The sequence below is a fragment of the Cyrtonyx montezumae genome, unplaced genomic scaffold (assembly GCF_038088225.1).
Source record: "Cyrtonyx montezumae isolate F1298 unplaced genomic scaffold, pur_monq_1.0 scaffold_3, whole genome shotgun sequence".
In the NCBI taxonomy this organism is placed as follows: Eukaryota; Metazoa; Chordata; class Aves; order Galliformes; family Odontophoridae; genus Cyrtonyx; species Cyrtonyx montezumae.
In genome coordinates, this window is record NW_027072034.1 from 109919394 (window position 1) to 109946690 (window position 27297).

The 27297-nt window shown below is 39.2% G+C and overlaps 1 protein-coding gene across 1 annotated transcript in view; it reads left to right on the forward strand.

Annotated features, from left to right (window-relative positions):
* The first annotated feature begins 463 nt into the window (after window positions 1-463).
* Window positions 464-27297, forward strand: part of UBN2 (ubinuclein 2) — a 46035-nt gene continuing 19201 nt past the window's right edge. The window contains exons 1-7 of the mRNA XM_065742809.1: window positions 464-944; window positions 5133-5225; window positions 9859-9960; window positions 20956-21093; window positions 22120-22232; window positions 23284-23782; window positions 27070-27140. Of these exons, the coding sequence (XP_065598881.1) occupies window positions 534-944; window positions 5133-5225; window positions 9859-9960; window positions 20956-21093; window positions 22120-22232; window positions 23284-23782; window positions 27070-27140 (1427 nt within the window). The 5' untranslated portion in view covers window positions 464-533. The remainder of the gene's footprint in view (window positions 945-5132; window positions 5226-9858; window positions 9961-20955; window positions 21094-22119; window positions 22233-23283; window positions 23783-27069; window positions 27141-27297) is intronic.

Sequence of the window (27297 nt, forward strand, 5' to 3'; positions counted from 1 at the left end):
CAGACCGCACCTCACCCCGTCCCGCGCTGCCCCTCCTCTCCCCTCTCGCCTACAGCGCTACAGCGGGGCCTCCTCTCAGGGCGGCCGCTGAGCGCCAACAGTCCGGCGCGAGGCGGGGGGTGGGGACGGCAGCGGTTCAGCCGCCATTGCCCCGCGCCGCGCGGCGCGTGCGAGCGGCCCCTTTAAGGCTCCGACGGCGGCAGCGTGCACATCGCCATGGCAACCGGGGGCGGGCGCCGTCGGGCGCGCTGACGTCGGGGGGAAGCTGAGCAATAACAGCCGCGACGCGGGGCGGCGCGACGGCGTCGGCGGCCTCGGGGCGCGTGCGCGGCCTCGGGGCCTGCTTCTATTTATGTGGGGGGGCGCCAAGATGGCGGAGGCGGCGAGGAGAACGTAGGGGGCAGCTCAGACCGGGCGGCGGAGGGGGGGGGAGGGGAGAGGGAGGAGCCGGGGGAGGGAACGCGGAGAGCGGTGTCACCGTTCGCGCGAGGCGGGGGCCGGTGAGAGGGCGGGGGGTGGGGGGGCGGCGGAGGATGGCGGAGTCGCGCCGGGTGCCGTTCATTAGCCTGTCACCCGTGAGGCGCCGCGAGGCCGAGAGCCCGGCGCTGGAGCGGGAGCCGGGGGGTCGCGAGCCGGAGCCGCTGCCGCCGCCGGCGGGCCGGGAGGTGCCGCCGCCGGAACCGCCGCCGCCGCCCCGGGAGAACGCTGCCCGCCTGGAGCCACCCCGCGAGCCCGGCCGGCCCGAGCCGCCGCCGCAGCGGGAGCCCCCCCGGCCCGAGCCGCCGCCGCCGCCTCGCCAGGGCAGCCGGCAGGAGCCGTCGCCGCCGCAGGAGGCGCTCCCGCTCCGCCAGACGGTCCGCCTGGAGGTGGTGCTGAAGGACCCCACCGAGGAGGGCTGCGTGGAGTTCAGCTACCCGGAGCTGCTGCTCTGCAAGGAGGCGCGGGTACGGGACCTCCCCTTCCCTCCTTTCTCCTCCTCCCCCCTTCCGCCTTCTCCGCCGTAGCGTTCTTGGCCGCCCCGTCCTGGCGGGGTATTTGTCCCGGCGCTGAGGCCGCTTTAGAGGGGAAGGGAGGGGTTCATTTCGTCCGGGAGAGCCCCTCGCGTCCCGTCTGTCTTCGCTCTTCCTTCATAGGTAGCAGTGTGGTGTGCCCTCTGGGACTGGGAGGCTTTTCCGGGAGAGGATGGAGCTGTTCCGTGTTGGGCTGTTTTCTGTGAAAGAGTTGTTAGCCTGACTCTGCCACCCGTCTTGGAGAGCAGTCGGGTGAGAGTCGGTCCTGGAGGTGCACTACTGAGTGGTAGTTAACAGCTTTGTATGTAACACCTCACCCTTAACTTATCAGAGTCCTCACTCAAAAGTTTTTCCTCCAAAAGTTTTTCCTCCTTTTCTCCCAAATAGAAAAATGCTTAGTACTCTTGCTGCTGTGTTTATCCTGCAGGCAGATTTGAGCAGTGAGCAGACTAGTTAACAAAGTTCCTATTAGCAGGGAAGAGTGCTCACTTAGGAGGCAGTCACTCTGTGAGATGCAGATACTGATAAAGTTGCACTGTGTGGTTGTGGCTTCTCTTAATTTCTGTTTAATTTTAGAGAAAGTTTCTATTTTCTTGGAAAGGGCGGGGGCAGCCGCTACTGAGCGGTTAGCTTTGGTGAAAACTAAAGGCAATCTTCAGATATTGATACTGATACTGTCATTGGCTTTTCAAGTCCAGCATAAGCACAAGAGTGGCTAAAGGAGCAAAATATTTCTAGATGCTACTGTAACAATACTTCATGGCCTGTTCACTTCTTGCATTGTATGTGGGGGGGGATTTAGAGCTGTGTCGTGTTCAAACCAAGAAGACAGAAAAATGATTTTAATAATCCCTCTGTGACTTTCTGATGTAAGTTAAAAGCTCCTTCTGTTCCATCCTACAGCTGTTGTGGGCAGACAGCACCAGCGATGACTGCTCTGGATTGTAGCAGCAGCCTGGTGCTCTGTGAAGTGCCATCTTTCTGAGCTGTTCCTGTGTGAGGATGGAAGTTGTGATAGTGTTTCGGAGTGGGTCTGTGCATAAAGGCTGACTTTGTCCCTTGACAATTGCCACTTTAGTAACTACTTTTTTTTTTTTTGGAGGTTTGTGTTGTGTTAATCGTGTAGTCAAGGAAAAAAGTATTTTTGTTTTCTGATGCAAATTCCATGTCTTCTGGAGGAAAGCAGAGGAAAAAAAAAAACCACTGATGTAGTAGAGTTCTGGTACAACTGGGATTAGAGAGATGGAAATAGTGATAGAATTGCTTTATAAGGGATCTCCGGCAGAGTCCAGATTGAAAATCAATGGATTGTAATGCTGTCTCTTTCTGGACTATGGAACAAACAACTGATTATGTAAAACTGTGTCATAAATTGTGATCCTTGAAAAGTGATCCTGAACTGTTTAAAATCTATTGTGTAGTTGTCCTGTCAGTTTAACTTCTTGCTGATTACAAAGCAGAAACTGACAAGGCTTCTCTAATGTAGTAGAGGGGACTTAAAATCTTTCCTCAATCAGCATGCAAAGAGCAGAAGCATGTTTTGTCCAGCAGTAAAACTAAGGTATCCCACTTCCTTCATGGCTGTAGGAAGTATAAGAAGAGAACTTGCTCCACACAAGTCTGTCTCTCACCTGGTCTTTGGTCATTCTCAGACCAAGAAATCTTGTAACCTGCTCAGAATCCTAAAATAGAAGAATAATGAAAACGGACTCTGTGGAGTAGAATAACTACAGTGATGTGTACTAGTTAAGGCAGCAGAGAAAACTGCCTTGTTAAAACAGAACTTGAGGAAGAAACTTCTGTCCTCTGTCATTTTTCTGCTGATGCTGGGATTTGCTGCGAGTTGGTGCAGTTAGTGGGTAATGCTGTAGTTTTAAATGGAGTTCAAGCTTTCAGAACTATTTTTTGTTAAAAAGCTAAAATGAATAGTTTAAGGAAACTTAATTATGCTTAGTTATGGATTTTCTGAAGGCTGTTGTTTACTACTTGTAAGGGATAAGTTACTCAGTTTCCTTAAAGCTATTCCTATTAAGAATTTAGCATGACATAATTTAAATTGTCTTTATCGTGTAGTGTTGCTTGGGGCTGGGGTAGCCAAGAATGGACCTCTGAGAGCTTGCTGCTCTGGAAAAGGAGAGATGTGTAGGAATTGCAGCAATGTATGGTAATAACTTGAAGCATTGATTTGACCCAAAATTTACTTGACAGGTTAAATGCTACTTTTTTGTGCATGTCCAATTCTAGAATCAATTTTACAGCCTGAATGAGAAGCTGGTGAAAATGTTTCTGATAAGCTTGTGGTGTTCTTCTGGTTTTGGTTTGATTGTTGTTTGGTTTCTTTTTACCTCAGTAAAGAGAGCATCCTTTGATAGCATTGTTGGTATAGTTCATCTTCTGGTAGGAATTACTTATGTAAAGTTTTTGTGTAAAACAACATGAAATGGGTGAGCCAGAAGCCCAAGTTGGCTTGTGTCAGGCAGACTGTGAATGTGCGAAGTCTGAAAGACTTGACCATCTGAGCCCTTACACACCACCCAAACTGAAGTTTGCTAATAACTATTCAAAGCAGTAGTCCATCTACACCTTCAGTGGTTTGGTGAAGAGATGAAAGTTAACACAGTGCTGAATGTTCTTCAGCCTGTGTTGGGAGTGTGGCAGTAGAGTCTGAACCTTCCTATCAACATTCTGTTACTCATTGTTGCCATGTGACAGAGGGCAACAGAGGGGCAGGCTGACAAAATGGTGTTTGACATGGAAGTGCACGTGAAGCAAAGGTGTGTCACTGAATTCCTCCATGCTGAAAAATGGCATCCACTGACATTCGTGAGTGCTTATTGAACAGTGATGGAGACCAGACAGTGGATGTGAGCACAGTGAGGTAGTGCGTTTCAGCAGTGAAGACAAGCCGCATTCTGGATGGCATTGCTGACAAAATGTGTCACTAATGGTGAAAAATACTGCTTTGTAGCTGACAGTTTTTCTAGCAAGTAGTGTTTGTGTACTCTTTGTATCTATTGTATTTTTCCTGTAAGTAAGTAGGAGGGTTTACTTTTGAACTGATCTATGTAGAATAGGTTTTCCCTGCTAATAGAAAAAAGCATTGCATGTCTTGATCAGTATTTTATATTAAGGTATAGCATGTAGGATGCATGTGTATGCAACTTAGTAGATGTTTCAGCGTTAGCTATAACCCTCTTTTTCTAAGTACTCAGTTTCTCATAGTGTGGAGGGAGGATCTTGCTTTTTAGAGCTTAGGGTGTTGCTTTTTATTCTATCTTCATCTGTTATAAAACTTTGTGTATTTGCTGAGTGTTTCATGTGAATTAAAGTTAGTTGTTATCCACAAAGTCCTAACTACGTTCTACCATATTTTAGAACCCTATTACTACTCCCTTTCCTTTTACTGTATTTTATATTGAAAATTGACAAATGCAGTCATAGTTTTTCTCTGTGAAAAAGAAAAAAAAACTTTTTCATGCTCTTGATTACTATTAATTGACTTATTGTCAGTGGAAACTCAATGCTTCCTGCTTATTTGTACAGCTGGAATATTAAATCATATTATTCTAGCTGCTATAGTGGCAGTATTGCAGTATTTGTTCTGTGATCACTGAATTTATTGAAACAGAAATGTAACAGAAAGAGAGTTCAGGGAAGTAAGCTACTTGTTATGGTGCAACTTTGCTTTGTAATCTTCCAGTTACTTTCCTGCTGGTTAGTGTACCAGGTATGTCTTGTGTATGGTATCTCAGGACACAGCACCAGTAGGATAGGCACCAGAGTGAGTTATTTTTCAAGTTCTTTCTCCTTGGACCTCTAGTTCAGCTAGTGTTCCCTTCTGCTTATGCTTTTGATTGAGGTTGCACTGGAATACCTAGGTAAACATAAAGTTGAATCTTTAGCTTTTTATAGTTTTCTGTTTGTCTCTTCACTAGAAGACAAGTAGTTGATTACTTTATGCTCTACAAATGAGTTTGACCCATTCAGTTATCACTTGGACCCTCTAAGTATAAATTCTCACGACTTGGTCTTTAGAATGTAGTTTATTGACTTTTAATAGGTTTTTATTAGATGTATCTTATGTTTCCCTTGAAATTGAATGAATACTTCTGCCTTTTTCAGAAAAAATCTGTGCACTCTGAAGATCCTTTTAATGATGAGCAACGTGAGCGGCATGAAGTGGAAACACTAGCCAAGAAGTTTGAAGCAAAATATGTGAGTTACTCTACCTTTGTTAAAATATACAAACATTTAGGTGTGATAACTTACAGTGCAACACAGTTGTTAATGCCAGGTTTTGTTGCTCAATGGAGTTGTTGATGTAATGTCAAATGACTTCTGTATATGTTGAAGCTGGGTATCTCATTTATATTTCATCTAAGTAGCTTGAAGCTGCTACAAGATTATTAGACAAGTCTGCTAAATAGATTTGTCTATAGGGTATTATTGCCTGTGAAGCTATTCTTGGAAAAGCTTCCTATGTAAGGGCAACTAAGTAATAAATGCAGGTCGATATTAGTGATAAATACTGTTGTGCACTACTGAACAACTCTTCTCTTAAGGCTGTATACTGATGAATCTTGATGGATTTCTGACTAGTTTGGAATGCTTCCATAGGAAGCTATTATTTAATAAGTCACTGCTTGATGAGTTTATCTTGTAGCTGCCAGCTGCCTAAAGACACTCTGCTGACTCCTGAAAGTGTAGCATGAATGATTTGAACAACTTCAGGTGATAATGTTAAGAGGCTTTCACTAGTAAATGAAGGTAGAAATCAGAGAATGTTGCCTAAAACCACACCCAGGCAAGTCTTGAAGAATTCATATGGGTAGGGTTGGATGATTAATTCTGAGCTGGCAATCAGAACTCATAATCATGCTTCAACATGTTGATATTCTGAATTACTAATAGAGAAAGGAAACAAGAACAGTCCTTTGTATCTTTTGCTATTAATATGCGTATTGAAATGTTACTTGTTTGATTTTTATTTTTTTTCCTGGCAAAGGCAGACTTTTTGGAGTATCTGGCCTAAATATTCAGTAGAAGTAATTAGTATTTCAGAACATGTTAGATGTGATACTTCACAAAAGAAATCCTTAAACTGAAAAGAATCATTTTCTTCTTCTGAAGGGATTGACAGAAACTCAATATACCCAGTGTACTGAGAAGGCAGTTCCATAGTAGTGTTTGGTTTTCATTTGAATGATAAATTATTTTTGAACTTCAGAGAGAAATATTTCAATTGTACGTTCTAGAAACTCATTTCCATAAAACAAGTTAAGGATTTTAATAATGTTCTAAAACAAGCAGCTTAACTGTAGGAAATGAAAGTCAGTGGAGAGCATGTAAAACAGCATATGTAGGAGTGGGTGGGGGTGGTGGAGGCAATCCAGTCTAGTAGTGTGCAGTGTACCATGCATGCATACACATTTATTCATGCATCAAAGCTAAACATGTATATTTATGGACAAAGTGTGTTATGAAAAATATGGAAAGTTAATTTCAGTGCTCAGTTGCAAAAATAAGAGGCGGATAAATATTTGTAACCATTAGAAAAGCAGCAAGTAACAAACTGGTTCTTTTTTTTAACCAGGTTATGAATTCAGGTGTGCTTGTATCTTGGCTATTTGTGCTTCTCATGTCCTGAGTTTCTTTATTCTCTGCCATACCTTGTGCCCCTTGTGACCACAACATTCTCAGAAGATGAGTATCTTCTGGGAACAATTTATTAGACTAGGGTGACTAAGGACAGAGTAAAGAAGAGATTGGTAGTTCTTGTGTTAGTTGCTGTCCTTTCTCTCTTCCAATACAAGAATCATCAGTCTGTATTTACACTTAGTGGTAGGAAGAATTGCATGTCTGTACACCGACCCAGTGCAATTGTTCCTGTTCTGACAATATCCAGCCAGCTTCTGAATCTTCAGGCGAGACACTCCTTAGCTCAAACTAGGGTAGATGACATAGGGATAAAGAGAATGAGTATCTCTAACAGTGCTTCAATGTAGAAGTAATCACTGTTGTATGAGAATGAGGTTTTTTTTACATTTGCAGAAAGGACTGTTTCTTTCTTAAATATGTATAACTTTCCTGTTTCCATTTAAAATTGAGTCAGGTAATCTTCTTAACACAGCACTGATGCTGTAGTATTTATGGAACAAAAGTGTGATTCTTGAAAAACAGTCTTCCTTAAAGACCTTCTTTACTTTAATGTAAATTTCTGTACTCATAATTTGTACGGTATTGGATGCATCTCACTGATTCTGGCATAACTGCTTTTAGTAAACTTTAAGTCTAGGTGTTTAAAGATAATGCACTGTTTACTTGATTATTTAAAACTTGATTGCAATTGCTGCAAGTTTTAAAATGCTAACATAGAAATCTCTTCCAAATAGTTGCAATTTTCAGTTACTAATCTTGGGTAATGTTTTATATATGTTAAAAAATAATGATCATTGGATATCCATATAGTCCTCTGTCACCATAATAATCTCATACTTGGAAGTGTAACAGAGCAAGTACGTGCTGATGTTACCTGAGCATGCTTTTCTAGCAGTCTGTGGCTTAATTTCTTCCCAAGCCAAGGACTGCATGTTTAGCCATCATTCATGTAGTTTTGTGCCATGAATCTGCCAGGCCATCTTCTGAGTTTACTGATGTTTAACACTGTATTCCAAGGCACTGAGTCGTGTGATGATTGCTATATGAGAATATTTTCTGTAAACCTGCTGGCTGAAGAGTTCATTTGGTGCTCCACAGTTCGCATATTGTGAGAAATGGTGAACGATTTCCTGTTCTTCTCCATCCTGATGTGATTCTGATGCTATCTTCTAGTCTGTCATTTCATTCTCCAGCTGAACTCTGCTACTGTACAGTAGCAGCTTTTTACCTTTAAAATCTTTGTTGGCTTACTCTGTTCCCTTTCTTTGTTCCAATTTCTTTTTTTAAATGAAAGAATATTAGCAGTAGGGTGCCCTGATTTATCAGTGATATAATCATGACTTCTGGTTTTGTTCTGGTTTCCTTTTTTTTTTTTTTAAAGTCCTAATTCTTTCCTTTTTTGACCACTCCTGATTGTCGGGCAAATGTCATAGAACTGCATGTAATGACTCTAGCACTTCCTGAGTAGTGTAACAAATTGGGAGCACACTGCATTTGTTGTTTGGGTTATACTTCCTTTGTGTGGATTACCTTCCTTTTATTATCATAGAATTCAATTTACTATTCAAGTGCCAAGCAACCGAGTGGTCTCAGTGCTCCTTCAGCTGCCTCGTGTGTTTACTATGCTGAGTAATTTCTGTCATCTATCTCTTCCACCCCGCCCCCCAGCTGTTAGCCTTCTTTGTTGCTTCTACAGATGAATACATGTTCCTTGGTGAACCATTCATTCCTACTCTTTGGATACTGGCCTTAAACCAGTCATTAATTTGAGTGGGCTTTCTTATCTAGCTATAGTTTACTGCCTTTAAACATCTTGGTATCTTTTTTTCAAGTTTTGGAGTACCATTTCCTTTGAGCAGAATTATTTTCTGCCTTGGAATTTGTATTCTTGTATGTCCTGATTCTGTTTTTGTAACTTCTACTAGTGTGGCCAATATGGAGATCAGGTTTACCTATTTCTGGAGAGTCTTCCAGGAGCATTTTATTTGCATTTGTATTTGTTTAAACTTTATGCCCAATTGTTGAATTAATATTTTGAGTTCCTGAATAATTGCACGGGTACTCTCTGCTTCAGGAACTGTAGGGGATGACAGAGCTGATAGAAAGGGTTAGGATTACCATTAGGTTAGAAACCTGAATTAGAAATGGAACTCGCTTTTGTGTTCTTTTTTTCTTGGCTTAATTGTACCGGAGAGATTCCTATCTGTTTGCCAAGAGTACGTACTTTGCTTATAGTTAACAAACTATTCATGAAAGAACCTGATACTGTTTTAGTATACATGATGTCCTTAGGTACTTAGTTTTAATTTTATATTGACAATTTCCACAGTATGCAGGAGTCAGAAAGCTAGGCCTCATGTCTTAAGCGCTTCTTGTTTGTATAGCTGTAAGTTCAGTTACCCTGCAATTTGTTTGATTGTGATGTGACTTTTTACTTAACAGTAGCACTTTCATATTAGAAGAGTATTTACAGATTAAACTGAAGTTTACTTTCTCTTGGAGGTAAGTGAATGCACAATCTACAGTGTAGTTTCTGGCTTTAAGTTAAGTAACTATTTCATGTCTGGCTGTGTGAATTGCAGTCATAGCTCTTGTATTTCAAGGTATTTCATCTTACTGTGTTTTTCTTCAGTTATGTTAAATGAATGCTTTAACTTCTTGAAAATTCATACATTCCGTATCTGCAAGCACCAGATCAATATTTTTCTCTTTTGGCTTAGTTTTCACTCGCCTGTAGAAAGGTAATTCATCTTATATGGGAGAACATGTTAGCAAGTGCTAGGCTGTTTGTGTTCTCCTTTGTAATGACCCTGCAGCATACTGAAAAACTCAACACTACCAAAATTATCTCAGCTGTTCCATCACTAGCAGAAGTTCTAAAAACACAGGACAATGAAACACATCTCAACAGAAAATGCTAGGAATATTTCAGTCACCCTGAAACCAGGTGGCTAATGAATAACTTTCAGAAATGATTCTGATAAGACATTTATGTTTTTTTTTGCAAGAACTCATTCCTATGTGAAAGTTAGGCTTTCTGGTTTTTATTTACATAGACGATCTTCAGAGACACATTGAAGCAAAACTGCTAGTTCCCTGAATGACCATCAGTCCAGTGTTTTATATTTTACAGACTTTAGTACTTTATTAACTTTCTTTCCAGCTAGTATAACTTTCTTTTCTTTTCCAGAGTGGAAAGCCCCACAAACATCGGAAGGATCGCCTGCAGGATCTAATTGATATAGGTTATGGCTATGATGAAACAGACCCTTTCATTGATAATTCTGAAGCAGTAAGTAAGCTTTATTAATGCAGCAACAAGAAATAAGGTGATGTTTGTTAGTTTGTTTTTTGATAAAAAGAAAAGAAGAGTGGGGTCATATACTTTGCGCTCAGATGTAACTAGTGTGAATCCAAAGGACAAGTTGCTGCGGCATCCAGTAAGAATGGTTGTGTTTGTAGTCTGAGATCATTTTGTACTACAAGAGCTAAGAAAGCTGTTACTGTATCAATTATTCCAGTTCTAGATATCAGCTTTATTTACAGTTGTCTGAAATTACAGTGGGCACTGTTTAAGTTTCTTGTACTAGCCATCTGGATTTTGAATTGGTTACTAGTGGTAGGTTTCCAGTATAAATTCAGAATACTGGTCTTTTCTCCAGAACCCGTAAGGACACCGAATGTGTCTGAAAAACTTGAGATAAAACAGGTTTGAGATAAAAACCAAGGTTTTACAGCTTATTTTATGAGTATTTTTCAGAAACCATTTCAGATAAGGTAAGAAAAAAATGCATTATTTGGATGCAGGAAATATCTATCTGTCTATTTGGAGGCTTATATAAGTCACTTGAAGACATCTTAAACGTTATATAACATTTAAGTCATGAAAGAAAAAGCTTGGGAGAAAGAGTAGATGATAAAAGCTTTAGGAACCTCCTGTAGTTTTCCTTTATTGGATGCCAGAGAGGAGTAGATGTTCATTCTTCGTTTTTACTTGACTAAACAGTACAGAACCACTAAAAAGCACCACCTGATGTGTTAGCCAGCCTGCCTTCAGTCTCCTCTGCTGAGTGGCAAAGGGCAAAGCAGGCAAGATAAAGATGAGAGAGAGAGCTGAAAGTCTGAGTTGGAAGGATGAGAGAAAAGGAATTGTAAGGGGGGAATTAAAAAGCATTGAAGTGAAATGCATTGTTTAGCATTTGTTGTGCTGAGCTGTGATATGATGTGATTCCTTGAAAGTTGAAAAAAAAAAACTTTTTGAGAACTCTGTGAACACTGAGCTGTGAGGTTTCTAGTTTATGGAAGTTGCACTGAATACTGGTGAGAACAGTGTGGGCACACAGCAGGTATGCTGAAGAACTGGTACCTTCTTGAGCAAGAGAAGTCCAGCCATTTACCACAACGGGTAGCAAGCTGAGCTCATCTCTGTGGATTGTTTTGGTGAAGGCAGTCTGAAGGTGCATAAGCAAGTTTGCTGTATAGATGCTTACCATAATCTCTATTAATTTGTCATCTTTTTTTCTTATCCTAGATTAATAGTGACAGTGTCAACTAACGTTTTAAACAGCCTTATATCCCTTAGTTTCTGATTGTGCAGCTGGGGCTATACTGGGCATACTAAGGTGGTGTCCTTTACAAAGGCCAAATTCTCATCTTCAGCTCAGTAAGAACAGTTGTTTCATTCCTGCTGAGAAAGCAGTTTAGTCTGTAGACTTACCTGAGTTCTCACTGTTGCTGAAGACAATCACCCTCACTTCTGAGATCTTGTGATAATAGTGCCCAAGTTGTATGTTGATTTTTTTTCTAGATTTACTTCAGCCTATCACAGATCATTTTATTTATGTTGTAGTACAGATCCCTGTCAAAGATGAATGTGAGTTCTTGAGATTTGAACACTCATTGAGTGTTTTTCATACTGTGCCTCCTTCAAGTGCTGTTCTTCTTGACAGTAGCATATCAATAGATTTGCAGAAGCATTTGTTTCAGATATTTCTTGCAAGAACATAGAAATGGCAGTTGACCAAGCACCAGAGGATTATATAATGTGCAAGTTACTGAAGAGAATGGTGTATTCTCGAAAGACTGCTCTCCTGAACAAATCATTATGCCTTGTCTGTATTATGAATTCAGGCTAGTGAAATGCCATCTCTGTACAGCAGCTGCAGTCCTAAGTCCCTATTGCTGAGCTTAGGGGCTCTGTAGTGTAGAATTTTAGTTCAACAGAACTTCTCATTCATTCTCTGTCAGATGCAAATGGAAAGTGTTTAGAAGGGAAGCCTAGGTGCTGTTTGCTCATCTTTGGTGGACAGTTATTACATCACTAAGAAAGGAGAGTCAGGTCCAGCCTAGACTAACATCCTTTTGGAATGCACGCTTTCTTATTCATAAAAAGCTATAATGTCCAGGGTACAGATGCTTGAAAATGGGTATAAGTACCTCTTGAATTGTTCCAGGATTGGAGTGCTTTTGTCTCCTTCTGTATCCCAGGCAAGATAAGCTTACTTAGAATGTTAGTTTTTGTCACAGGAGTGAAAGAAATGCTGAAGTTTTTGGTAATAAAACAGATTTACTCTGTACCTTTAGAGAGGTTTTCCTTCTAAAAACAAATGTTGAGATAATGCTGTCATGTGCTATTGAAGCAGTCGAACCAGTGTTTTTAGCAGGCACTCTGAGTTAATGAATTCTGCTTCCTTTGGATCTATTTGCAAATTAAGCAGTTTTGTACATGCATCTAGGGTACACATATAACGAATGGCATATATAACTGTATTTGGTTTCTCCAGGAGTCAAATTGTTCATCAGTTTCCTCCTCAGGAGGGGAGGAAACAGAGTCATGTTCAGGGACTGATAATGATATGATTCTCAAGTAACAGACTTCAATAGTGTTGGTGTACAGACAGTGAGAGGGCATGAGTTTCTAGAGGAAGATTCTTTGGAATGTGCAGATGAAAGTGGACTTCCCTAAGCAAAGAGGTTTTTCCAGTCACATTCTTTTAAGGTCACTGGCACTTGCCCTGATGGAGTAGGGTGGGCTTGGGGCTGTTTGGCTAGATTACCACCACCCCATCTTCAGCAAAAAAGAAAATTACTTTTAGATTCCTACTGATGTTACAGATCTGTTGTTTTTCACTTTGGAAAGAATCAGCACTCGTCTACTGAGTAGGTAAGACTTCTGCAGTATGACATCATTAAGAATATAAAAGTCTTTGTGGCTAATGAACACAGAAAGGTGAGGGCTCCTGAAGAGCAGTTTAGTTAACTAAACCATGAAGCCAGACAAAGGAAAATACTGGAGAAATATACTTGGGTAAGTATTATCCTAAGGGACAGTCATTCTTACACCACAACTTCCTTTGGATTCATCTCCTCTTATGGAATAAGAACAAAGTTACAGCTTGCAGTATGCTTTGGATGTGTATAGTGCACCTGATGTTTTTTTCCCACTGTTGCTGTCCTCTTCCTTGAATAATTTTGTTAGCTTCTAAAGCCCGTTTTGAAGAATTGGCTTTCTCTTCTGAGCACAACCGAGACAAGAGGGAAATCTGTGCTTCCAGAGATATTTCTGGGTTGAGAATTAGAACTGTAGAAAGTGGATGCTGAAGCTTTCATTCTAGATAAAATTTACATTCGGGCAGTCTTTCAATTGTTACTAGCTATTCTGTAGCAGCTTGTTCTAACCTTTAACAGTTTAAATACTTCACTACAGCTGCAGAAGTATAACCTGCAAGGAAAGGTGTTCCTCCTGAGTTTTTCCACTGCTTCAGTGTCTAAAATGAGTATTGCTGTAGTGTAAATTACCAGAATACGTTATCTGTAGAATGGCATTCTTGTATGTTTTTGATTTCCCTGTTCTTCCTGCATGCGCTTGTACATGAGCCTGTTGGTCTCCTTGTTTTTCTGATGGAACATTTAGTCAGTTGCATGCCTTCCTGAGAGCATATGCTTTATATGCATGGAAGGTCCGTGAGGTGCTCTGAATTTTATGCTATGCCATGTAGAATGGGAATCTGAAGAAAGACATGGTGTTTAGTGAACAGGTATACTACTACCTCCTACTTAGACCCACATGTCCAAAAACAAAGACCACCTAGCACCTTCCTGTGTTGGACAGGTGAAGACAGAGGGGAGAACTACCTACCTAGAAATATGTAAGCAATTTAAGTTGTCTTGAAACAGTGATGCCCTGTAACCCAACTGACAGGAATTGAAACAACGTAAATGCCAAGTGCAATGGAGGTGTTGATTGATGGTCAGCACCTCAGGACACTCAAGGCTTAACTATTAACCTGCTAATGCTATAGGAAAAATTGAACAGGAAAAATGTTGCCTAGGACCCATTATTAAACATACCTTAATAAGATCAACATTTTTGCTGTATTTTTCAGGTGGAAAAAGCTGCCCTTAAGCTTCTGTAACTTCATCTTCTCCAAATATATGAGTGTGCTTTGAAGTTTTTCATTTTTTTATTTTTAAGATATTCGCCTTCTAGCTGTTTCTTTGGATATAGATTTGTTATAACTGGCCTGTCTTCCTTGTTCACTGTCACTTTGCCCAGTGGTTGGGGACCAGTGCATGGTGTCACCTTTAATAAAAGATTTTGTATGCTTCCCAGGTGTCTTAAGGGTAGATCTGTTGGCTGGCAGCCGATATGTCATGTGCATTCTAATGAATTCAGGGGCAAATCTCAGTTACTAAGTTTTTCTTTGCTTTTGTGCCCCTTCTCCATCCAAGATAAATAAGGTTGTAAAGCAGAGTACCAAACAAATAAAGCAAATACTGTTCCACATGCGGAACAGTTGTGTTTAAACTATATACTACACTGGTTTAATGCCGGTAGGTAGCCAAGTATTGCATAGCTGCTCTCACTCTCCTTCCTCAGCAGATCTTGTCTGTTTTGGTAAGAACAGGGAGATTCGTTACAAGTTGTCACAGACAAAGCAGGCTCAACGTGAGGAGGATTTATTGCCGATTAATAGCAGTCTAGAATAGTAAGAACTAAAAGCAAGATAGAAATACTTTTCCATTCACCTACCTTGTACCTCCCAGAGGGGCTCAGGGAGATGGGGGTTATGCTCTGTCTGTAATAATGCTTTGTTGTCGCCATTTCTTCATGCTCATTCTGCCTCTGCTCCATGTAGGAGCATCTTTCTGTGGGATGCCATCCTTCTGAAACTGATCCAGTGTGGGTTGCCTTCCCACGAGCTGCAGCTTTTCAAGGACTGTTCCATTGTGGCCTTGTACCATGGGGCCCAGCCTTCAGGAGTGCACTGCTCCATTGTGGGTCCCCCTTGGTGGCAGATCCACTGTGGGTTCCTCTCCATGGGCTGAGCTCTAGCCCAGGGTCTGCTTCTGTGGAGGCTCTCTGTGGACTGTGGCCTCCTTCAGGACCCATCTGCTGCTGCACAGCAGGCTCCTTCATGGGTTGCATGGAAATCTGCCTGGTGCACCTCCTGCCCTTCTTCACTGACCTTGGTGTCTGTGGGATTATTCCCTTCTGCATTTTTTTTCACTCTTCTCTCCACCTTCTTCCTTACAGCAACTTCGGCCCTTTCTTAAATACCGTGTTGCCAGCACTGCCAAGTGTTGTTCAGTGTCTTAGCTCTGGCCAGCAGCTGGTCCCTCTTGGAGCTGTGTGGAGCTGGCTCTTATCTAAACTGGGGCCTCTCACAGAGGCCACACTGCAGTCTCCCTGATACCAAAAACTTCCTGTATAAGCCCAGTACAATACAGAGCAGTCTAACAGTGCAAGTTTCATTATGGCTAGATGAATTTAGTGGAATGTACAGAAGCAATCTGATGTTTGTTAAAATGCTTTTTCTGCAAAAATATAATATAAATTTTTAGGAAGGAATAAATAAGTAGTTTTTTTAATCTCACATGATGACTTTTGTTTAAATCAGATATTTTAAGACTGTTCATTTCAAGACTTTAGTGACAGTTGAGAAACAGAAAGCTCAAACAACTTCTCAAGTACTTAAAAAAAATACATATATATTTGTCCTTTGTAGTATTATTGCTTAAACTGTTGTGTCAAGGCTTCTGTAACAAGAAATAGATATTGGTAATATTGATAATATTATATGAAGCTATATACTATAGAGTTATTATATATTATATTTTTTCACTTTTTTTCCCCTCAATCTTCATTTTTTGGAAAGTACAAAGTCACTTTTCAAAGTAGTCAGAGCCACTGGAGGGGTAGCCTGGGGTCAACTAGTCTTTGTGAGTAGAGAAATACACAAGTAACACAAGGAATTTAAGTGTTTTCTAAAAATATTCAGACATAGTTATTACTGCAACATAAAGGGGCTTTTAGCTGGTCAAAGTCAGGGTCTTGGTTAAGAACATTTGTCTGAGGTGTCATGAGTGTCTGCAGTTCATGTTAAATGAATGAAAAAGGATGTAACTTTTTTTTCAATAGTGTTGTTCTGAAACATGAAAGCTTAAAGGACTAAAAACTACATTAAAAATACAGTTCAAATTTTACTACATTAATTACACAGTGTGTATCAGAGCACAATCTCCAAAAGCAATGAGTTGAACAAATAACAGTAGTCAAATGAGTAGTCATATGCTTTATAACTTAAGCTGAAATACAAATGCTGCTCTGAGAGTAATGCCTCCTATTTTATTATGTTGGCTCATGATGCGTTGGAAGAGGGTGTTGGTAGTACATCCTGACAGTGTTTTGTTATGTTCTGTTGCCATGTGACAGATGGTAGCAGTAGGACAAAATGGTGTCTGGCATGGAAGTAAAGGTGTGTCATTGAATTCCTGCATGCAGAAAATTTATATTCACTGATGCTTGCTGAACATTTATGGAGACCAGACAGTGGGAATGATCCCAGCAGGGTAGTGGGTGGTATGTTTAAGCTGTGGTGACAGCGAAGTAAAAAACAAGCCATGTTTCAGATGGCCATGCTTATTTTTGTAAGCAAGGCATGCAGACTTTTGGTCATCACTAGTGAAATGGTGGTGCCTCTGTTGAAAAATACAGTTTTGTAGTTGAGAATTTTCTCTGTCAAATAGTACTGTTTTCATGGAAATAAGTAGGAGGCATTACTTTCAGAGCAACCTACCTAAATGAAAGGCACCACAAAACTTACCTGTGCATTGTGAAAGTAGATCCTTTAGCATTTGAAGGCTTTCTGCTTTGTTTTCTATGTAATCTTGGATTAGAAGAATAGTAGATTGTTTACTCTCAACCTTATTTGGGATAATATTGTGCACTCTGTCCACAGCAGGGGGGTAGGAACTAGATCATCTTTAAAGCCCCTTTCGACCAAAGCCGTTCTGTGATTTTTATTATTGATGTTTTCTGAAAAGGTCACTCTGGTCTTTGTCTAAAAGCATCCTTAAAGGATGTCAGAGCCAAAGAATATTTCTTCATATCTTTAAGAATTGAAAGTTTTTTAAAAAGTATTTGCATGAAGAATCTTGGTTTAGGTAACTGTATTGATACTCAGTTCATTCAGTTGAAGCAAGCAGATTCAATGTAACTTGAGTAACTTGACTTTGCTGTTAATCATGGACTCACTGAATAATCTTTCTGCTTCCCACTGCACCTGGCTGAAGCCATCTCAGAAATGCACTGAACAAGGAACAAAAATGGTGTCTACCTGTTTTTATCCAAATAAAGCTAGTTTCACAGCAAATAGTATTGGGTTATATATTTTTAAACACTTGTAGGTATTTACAGCATATCTCATTTCTAGGAGTTAATACAGAAGTATGAAAAGCCTCTTGGTGTGTGTACTTCTACAATATAGCTTGTTTTCTGGCCAAGAACTGAACAAGCAGAATTGGAACCAGAATATCTGAACACAGAGGTGAAGAAGATTTGTAGTGTGGGTTTGGATTTTAGAACTGAATTGGTTATAATCCATATAATTTTGCAGTTCTTATTGGTATAAGAATGAAGAAGAAACAGGTTAACTTACTTAAACTGGTTAATCTATTTTAAAAGCAACGTTTAGATTACCTTTCCTGTGGAAACTAAACTAGAACAATAACGCTGCAGTTATTGTCAAGGACAGTAGTTGAAAATAAAATAGAAGTTCAAAACTTACGTATTGATGTATTTTTAAGACTGTCTCAGTCTTTGCAGTCTCTCCATAATCCAATGTGAGACAAACCTCTGTTCACAGGAGACTCTGGAATTCCGTCTGTTTATATATCTGACAATTCTAATTCTCAGTCTTTGAAGGTGTAAGGAAGATGAGAGCATTGTAAAGGAGTTTAACCAATTTACTTGAATGATAGAATTAGATAAGAGCTCTGTTTTCATACACAGAAAAGGCTACTGCAAAGCAAAAATCTTGAAAAGATTTCGTCAGAAGGTGCAAGAGTTGTATGCCTTTTTATGTCCTAGAGAAAGTCCAAAACTAAGCTAAACCCAGCTGTTGCCAGTATCTCAATCTTATGCAGTTTTATGTTGAATTAGAGCACTAGTCAACAGTGAGGTCACATCACAGGATGTAAGACACTACACTGTAATTTGTAGAACTCATATTTGTACCTTTTTCAGTAGTCTGACAAGAAATCAAATTTTGATGGGGAAAAGGGAAACTGTCAATGATTAGGGAGGACTGAATGTTGAAAAGGTCTTTGAGAGTCAAACTAAATTCATAGTCCTTGGAGGAGGCTGTTGAAACTTTAACTGATCAGCTGCACTTCCCCCATCTTGCTGACATTGTTTGCTGCTGACTGTATGAAAGTCTGTTCATCTCTGTACAACTTGTTTTCATGGCTTTGGACCGTGTATCATGTTGGTCATACTAATCATCTGCTGCGTTTTGTGGTTTTCTCACTTGTGGCCTGTCTTTAATTGTTACTTTATGTTCTCTAGGGCTTCCTTTACTGCTCTGCAGCCAAGTCTTCTCTGTGTTTCCCTTTACTTGTTCTTTACTTTTTATAATAATAGTCTCAGCTTTAACTGTGAACTTTTTCCTCCAAACTTGGCAACTACTCTGTGCTTCTGTTTTGATCCCATATGGCCCTAACCTCACCAAATTCAGTTCATGCCCTCTCAGCTCAAAAGGGAAATGCCTGCTCTGTCTGTTAACTACTGTGGATAATCATTTATTTTCTTTCCCTTTCATCTCCTTGTACTTAATGAAGTTGGTTCTGAGGGCTTGTGGAAAAACATCAGGCTTCGCTGAAGATTTTACCCAGCCTCCACTCTTCAGTTTGCTTTGCCTGTTTGTCCTGATCTTTTAAGTTGAACGACATGTCCACAACTAAATCACTTTGCTTTCAATTTGTCTATTTAATAATCTCTTGCTTTCTTACAGTAGTCTTTAATATGATCTCAGAGTATTTCATAGATCCTGTCACTGCTTTTATTTTATTTTGCTTTATTTTTGTATTCCTGTACTGCATGTTAAGCCTTCCATTCCAAGAAGATAAAGACAATGACTCATTGAAATTTATAACCACTTACTCAGATCAAATCCATGTATATTTCAAGTTCAGGCTGTTCCATGCAACTTACTGATCTAAGTGCTTGTTAAGTGTTTTCCTCTTACGGATATAATCTGTCTTCATGCTTTTGGTGGTGCAAACTTTATAGTTTTTAAACTGTATCTCTAGTTGTATCTTCAGAATGTGTTGAATCTGTGCAGGGTGAATGGACTAACATGGTAACTGACTCTGCATTGTCCTATGTGTGTTCTCTTCCTGTGAGTGATCTCAGATCTCCAGTTACCCATGTGGCAGTTAAAAATGTGTATACTTACCTAGTTATTTTTTCTACCTGTTGAGTTCTGGCATGTATCATCTCTTAGCAGATGTTCAATGAAAGGCCTGCTGGCTCACTATTCAAAGTAGTAAACATCTTGTTTCTTTTTTAAGTGTCCTATTTAGTTCCTAATCATTTGGTCTTGCTAGTAAACATTGATTGCTTGCAGCTGTAACTCAGAGTAGACTTTTTCCTCTACCGGAGTACAAACCTCTAAGATGTGTCAAGACACCCTTCCCTTTGGAAAGAAAGAAACCAATTCTCAGTCATTAAAATGTTGTATCTTTTTGGTACTTCCTAACACACAGTAGGTGTTCTGGTTTCATGCCTCTAAACAAGCTGTTGCTTCTATTTGTTGTTGATTAAGCTTACCACCTTAGATTCTTTTCAGTATTTGTTGTAACAAGATAGTTCATAGAAATTAACAAGTTTTTGAAAATACTTTGGGGAACATGTCATAGCAATTATAGCAAATGAACAGTAAGAAAAACTGGTGTTTTTTGAGCAGCTACTGTGAGTAGAGTTGTTAATTAATTGAAAGTTTGTTAGAACAGTTAGAGCATGCCCAGTGCACTGCAGAGTCCTGTATTAATGAAAACTAATCAGGAAGAAGATGAGCATTGCTGTGGCTGTTTCTGGATTATACGCTTTGTTTCATGGAAAGTTCTTTATGCTTGTTTTACAAATACAAGTATGTCTATTGTTTCAGTTCTATTTCCTGGGTATGACGGTATTCAGTTTTGTAAAATTCTGAAATAGTTTAGACTTCTTCCTTTGCAGAGTGGTGGTGGTTCAGATTGCTATCTTTTTTGAAAACATGTAAGAAATGAGCTCTGGAAATAACTTTGTAGTTATCACTTACAGATAGCTAAAGGGCCTGTTATAAATGTATGAGTAACAGAAAGCATTGTTAGAAAACGTTGTTAGTTTGAACTATGCCTTCTCTGATAAAATTGAAGGATAGTCAGTGAAAATATGAAGCTTACAATGCAAAATCAGTAGAGACAATATTTTTATGAAATACGTTTTAAATGGATGATGTTGCTGGTGCATGAGAGGCTGTTTTAGACAAAAAACAATTAGTTCACAATGTGCTTACCTATTGCAAGGATAAAAACAACTTGTAAACGATGAAACTGCTTGTAGCAAGGTGGTATGTTATTGTCCTTATAGCTTATGTAATATAAGATTTAGCTTCTAGCATAAGGTAGCATGCCACCAGAGATAGAAAATTGGAAATTTTCTTCCTTAAGGGAGAAAAGGCCTCTATGCCCATCTTAACTTCCTTCAGAAGCGAGATATTTCTTTTTTTAATGTTGTAATCTTTTCTTCCAAGAACAAGGCATTAAATTGCAAGTACAAAGGTGATTCTGTGATATGAATATTCTGTTACGTGTCCAGTAAGTTTTTCAGTGGTATTACTATCCTGATTTATGCCAGCAGGCAGTGTCTGTAATTCTGTATAGTTGTTTATGTACAGGGAATGGTAAATAACTGCATATACATTTTATTAAGCGATGGTGATAAAAACTTTTTTTTCTTGTCCAGTACGATGAATTGGTTCCTGCATCCCTGACAACCAAATACGGAGGGTTTTATATCAACACTGGTACACTGCAGTTCCGCCAGGCATCTGACTCAGAGGATGATGACTTTGCAGAGGACAAAAAGCATAGGCCACCTAAAGTGAGTGATACTAATTATGATTTTTGTACAGTGTGCACTGAAATAGATGGACACTGAAAAAGATTTGATATGCTTAAATGCCTCTCATGAAGAGATCGAAAGCAGAATGATACACGGTACTGCTTTACTGCAGTCTCTGTTTTGTGCCTATTGCATAAGCACTTAAGAAATAAGTCAGGATGTCCACAGGCTGTCCAGTCTTGGAAGACTAGTCACCTGTTTAGGTAGGCATACAAGTTGTGTCCATCCATCTTAAGTGACAGAGAACTAATTAATTTTATAAGAATTTTATTCCCTATGGTGAAAATATAATTTCTTCAACATTGCTTTTGTAATTCTGCAGAAAATAAGATTTGAAATGTTCTTGATACTCAGAATACTAGTTAAAAGAAAATGCCTGGTAAATTCACAACATAGAAATAGCTATATTAGAAGATGCATGTATGTTGCATGTTTTGCAAAAAGTGTACTGTACTTAAATTTTTTCATAACAGCCCTTATGGTGCTGTGATTTGTATTTGTAACTTATCACTGTGCTGATAAAACAGCAGTGTCTTGACTGTTGCTGCATAACGACAGCACTGTATGAATGTCTTTTTCACCCCCACCTTCCCCCCCCCCCCCCGACACACCATTCTGCTTTCTTACCCAGCATCAGAAAGTAAGCTGGAAAAGTTTGGAGGAGAGACCAGTGATCTGAATAAGCCAAAAAAATACTCAGTACCATATTGCACTGTACTTAGCAATGCAAATATGGTAGCAAAAGAATAGAGAATTTAGTCTCCCAAGGTGGCTGCTACTCAGAGAGGCTATGTGACAGTCTGCCTATAGTACAGAGAAGTAATGTTGGAGAATTATCAGTAACTGGTATTGCTGCTATGAATCCAGTTGTACTGTTTGCCTTCATGCACATCAAGGTATTTTGTCTGTCTCCAAACTGGAAAGTGCAAGGAAAATAAGATCTTTCTTGCTGTAAAAATCATTTGGATGGAAGAATCTTTGTCCTGTATTTAATTTGTTTTGTAGATAGCAAAGGTAAAAGAAAGTGAAGATCGTGGAATGAAGAAGCGCAAGCGGAAAGATGAAGGGACGGAAAAGGAGAAGAAGCCTCGGAAAATGAAAGTTCCTAAGCAGTTGGGGTATGCTTATTCCTTTAAAGAAAGTGTTGAATTGTATATGAAGTTTGTTTCTGAGATTGCATGCAATAGTGAGATTATCAGAGCTGTTTAGAATTTTGTGTTGTTAATTCGTATTTGATAGCATATGGATTTTGATCTGGGATGCTTCTTATTTGGCGTAAGCATCCTATATATAGAATACAGATTTTGAATAACTTTCAAAATCTGGGGGATGAGAAGGAGGAAACATTCAAGGAAAGATCGAGTATGGAAAACATAGAAATTGAGTCTGTGAATCATGATTGATAATGCTATTCTACCCAGAGTCTTCTAACAGTAAGAATTACATCTTTCCCACCTTCTAATGAAAAATAACTTCTTATCCCTAGATTTCTGTTCTGGGAACTGTATACATTACAAAAATTAGTGAGAAATATGTAGAATAATTGAGTTTACTTCCCTCTGTTTTGAGGCTAGCATGGAAGGATGATAGCCTTTTAAGGTGATAGGGTTTTTAATTGTTTTCAGGAAAACTGTCCTTGAGTGAACACTGTCTTATATAGATATTCAGTTGGCATTGAAAACCTGTTAATTTTGTTTTTTTTATCAGGGACAAGAACTAGGGGATAAACATTCAGTTTGTGTGGCATGTAGATTTTGAGCCTCCAAATAAAAATAGTTAGTGTGGTGAATTTTTTAAGCATAAAAGGTGTGCCTGAACTTTAAGTAACCTGCTATTGTTCTGGAGTCTGACAGACAAGCTTGTGTTTTAGCAGCATCAATCTAACCTTAAGTCCAACCTATCTCCAAGTTCAGAAATGTAGAGTAAACGAACTTTTTCTTGAAGTAAACATAACATAGCTTAAAGAAAGAAAACCTTCAGTTGAAGATCGTGGAATCATATGACAATCACCCCTGATTGAGATAGTTGGTAGAAGAGTCTGAAGATGGAAGCATTTGCCTCCCTCTGTTAATTTTTTGTGTAGTACTAAATTCCTGTATTTTTCAAGGCCTTAGTCACCTTTGGTAACCAAAGTCACATGATGTTCTAATTTATTTCTTTTTTCTACAGAGTAATGGCCTTAAATTCACACAAGTCTGAAAAGAAGAAAAAGAAATTTTATAAAGATTCGCTCTCTCTGGCTGCCATGATCCGTAAATTTCAAAAGGAGAAGGAAGCCATGAGGAAGAAGGAACCTAGTCCAAAACCTCCAGTGACTCTTGTAACCTCTACCCCTTGTAAAATTCCTTCTTCTTCTCTCAGTGCAGGAAATGATATCTCTGACTTGAATCTTAGGATCAGCGATCCTGTCCTCTCCATTTTTGGTAGCACAAACGAACGTGATCTCCTGCAAGAAACTGAAAGTGCCCTGGAGATGCTGGGAGACATTGACTTTGACAAGTTGCTTGATGGCACTTCTGATGGCAGCCCAGTATCTGAGCTGTCAGGAGAAAATGGAAATGTCACTCATGCAACCTACGCCTCTCAGGTCATGACACCCAAGCAGGTGCCTGCCCTCCCAGAAGGTCTGCCTATGCTACTTGAAAAGCGCATTGGAGATCTTCGAACAGTAAGTATGAACTCAGTAGTGACGACTTGCAGTGAAGAGTCTGAGAAAACAAGGAAGAATAATTAGGATCTGAGTTGTCTTCCTTGCATTGCTGGTTGAAATGCTAAAAATGTAGAATTAATATTAGTGGTTGTATTTATAGTCAGATAAAAATGGGCATAGAGATGATGCAGATCTGTAGTTGAGATGGTGTTTGTTTCTGAGTGGAGAGAAGGTTTTCTACTAAGTCTTAATGTGTTCAACAAACTAATGTTTAATTGCATAAGGAATATCACTGTTAATTTTGATTTGAAGTAGTTACTTAAATTATTAATATTTATAAATTGATGCTTCCTCACCTAGTTTGAAACAGGAAGCCTGAAATAATATTGCAGTTTATGATCTAATGCAAGTCTGGAATTGTGCCTTTGTAACACAAATAACATGAACTTGCCAGTTTAAAATGTGGGGGTGGAGGAGTGGGAATTGAATGGTTTCTTCTGGAAGGTTGCAGTGGAGTCTCAAAAAATAAGTTCCCAGCTTGAAAACATCCCTATAGTGTACTGAAAGGGCTCAGAGCTGTTAAGGTATTATATACTCTTAGTTTTTGTTGTGGATGTTCTGTGAATGTGGAGAAGAAAATTGTTATTTGATTGTTCAGATTCTGATCTTACTTGTGCAGCTTTTCTTTACTCAGAATAAAGTCAGCTTTTCCTTACTCAAGAGTAAGAGTACTAGTTTAACTATAAAAAAACCTGCAGTTTCAGTTAGCAGCGGAGCTTGCTTTGCTATTACTTAAACATAAGTTATCATTACTCAATCTTAGCTGCATGTAAACATTTTAGAGTATTCTTAATTAATGTCCATAGCTAAATACAGATAGGGGTTTAATTGTCACTAAAGTGAGTGAGATGATTGTGTGCCTTCAGAATTTCTGGTTAATTTTACAAAAAGGTTTTAGCAAAACAGCAGTAGAACTGCGTTAGGCCAACTTCAAGGCAGTGTTTGCTGCCAGCCCCAAATTCATGCCGCTTACCTCAAAAGCCCCACCCAACTGGAAGAAAGGTTTTCCAAGAGCCATTGAATTAATGTTAATTCTACAGTCTTCTACCTGTGATTGTGTTTTCTGGAAGTTTGGTAGTGGCTGAGCAGAGCAGTTCTACATGCAGACTTGGGGAAGAACTAGACTGCATTGACTTGGACTGCAACTTCTTAACTTCTGCTAATTGCTATCAACTGACATGATATCAGTGACAGATGAGTAAAAAAAAAATAGTTCCTATCTAGTTTTTTCTGGACGTTTATTAGATTCACAGCTTTAGTGCTCTTTAATGCAAAGTAAGGTAAGCTATGTTCCGTGATTGAATTATGATAAGAGATTTTAAAAAATTAGAAAACCACTGACTATATACAATGAAAGGTTCCTGATCTCCTTCTATAAATGAATGTTATCTAGTTCCCTAATAGTGTAATTCTGAATTACTGTAATTACTTGGCAGAGGACAGTATTGCACACAAAGCAGGAGGATAGTGAAATGCCTTTTTTCTATTGTGATGGTAACTGACAAGATAGTCCATCTGTGGAACAAAAAATCCCGATGGGTGATAGCAGTGTTTCTTGAATCTGCCAATTTCATCCTCTTCAAAGACCAGAAGCACTATTAAGTATGATAACATAATGATGAAATTGGCTTTAAGATCTCCCTGGGACTGGAAAGTCAAAACATCTTTCCTTCCACTTTATATAAACTAAAAGGTAATAACCCTTGTGTTAATTGTTCTTAAAGATACTGGATCTGAGACTTGCAAACTTGTCTTGTTGGTATGTTATCACTTGTAAAAATTTATTACTTTTCTTATTTTTTAGCAGAGCAACTGCTTCAGTAATCTTAAAACAGATAGTGCCATCCCCTCAGCAGATGACTTTACAGTAGGAGGTAGTGAGCAGAGTGCAGTCCTTACAGGAACTAGAAAACGTACAGTATATGTTCATGACTGAAATGTAAATGATTCGAGACAGTTGTCTACATTTTCTGATGGAGTAGGAGACTCCTATTTTACTATGCAGTATAGAGTACACAATCTCAGAAAATACTGCTTTCCCACATATGTGATTCAGTTACAGAGAGGAAAAACAGTAAGTATTTAATAGTAATGAAGGACTTCTGTCAAGCTAACACTTGTATTTATTTATAGTATTGATCTATGTTGTCAGAAGTTGCTAACTAAAATTCTTTAAAGACAAATTAGAGAGAGCCTTTTTGTCTGTTCAGCCACATAGCATGTTGACTGCCTACAGTGCTTGTCAGACAGTATGATGATAACGCACTTGCATGCATCAATCACAGTAAGGATATACTTTTTCAGCCTCTTCAGATATTCACTCACAGGTCCCATTGCTAGAATGTGTCAAGATAGTAAGCGTTGTTTTATTTTTTTTTTTCTTGACTTGAATAGGTCTCTAGAGTGGTGGGAGAGTAGAGAGAGATTATACTGATTTTTGTTGTTGTTGTGCAGGAATTGACTTGGCTTTTTCATAGAAGCTGCCACAGTTCATGGACGATAAGAATCTAGGTGAAGGAAACAAGGATAAAGGAATCCTACACAGACATTCCTGAGAGACTAGGAAAAAACTTCTAAAAAAAAAAAAAGAGGAAATGCACAAGTTATCTTGCTTTTTTTAATTCCTTCCTAGACAAAAATACAGAAGAGTTAGTGTGGAAGATTTTCCAGATTTCATGCCCCATGTCTAAAGTTGGAGACAGTGCTCAACAGCACCAGAAAAAGGGGGATGAGACATTCCTCTAGCATACACAGTTCCATTGTAGAAATTACTCTGAAGGGTTGAGAATGGATCCAAGAAAGGCTAGAGAACTGTAACTAGGCAAGGTACATAACAGAGAATGAAGCTTAGTCTTTCATACTTTGTGGATGGTGGTGCGTTGAAGAGTCATACAGGTAAGAACATCAAGCAATGCTTCTCTTTTTAAAGCCATCAGAACTACTGAGATAATAAAACAGAACTCCTGGTGTGCTTTTAAGGTTATTGAAAAAACTAGTACATTAACATCCAGGCAGATTTTAAATAGTGATTTTGAGCAGTGGAACAAAGAGTTGTTATTTGAATATGATAGTAGTCTTTACCTTTTCTAAGTAGTTAAGTATAGAGGGTTTTTTTCTTCTAAGCAATGCTCTTCACTAAAAAGTAGGAGTATGATATAGCTGTAAAAGTAGTGCTACAAATGTTGGGATTAAAATGACCTCTGTGAACTTCTGAATATTTTTTTTTTTTTTTGCTGTATTTTCAGGCTGCCAAGATGTTTGATGAAGAAGGCAGGAAGAAGTTTTTCACACAAGACATGAATAATATTCTGCTGGAGTAAGTGCTTATCTGTGCAACCTTTCCTTTTTGGAAATGGGGTGAAAGGAAAAGTACAGAAGAGGAAGTATTATTAAGGGCTTTGTTGGAACAAGCTCAATAGTCAATGAGGGTAGATCAGTCTAAGCTAGTAATTAGGTAAAGAGATTCATATACG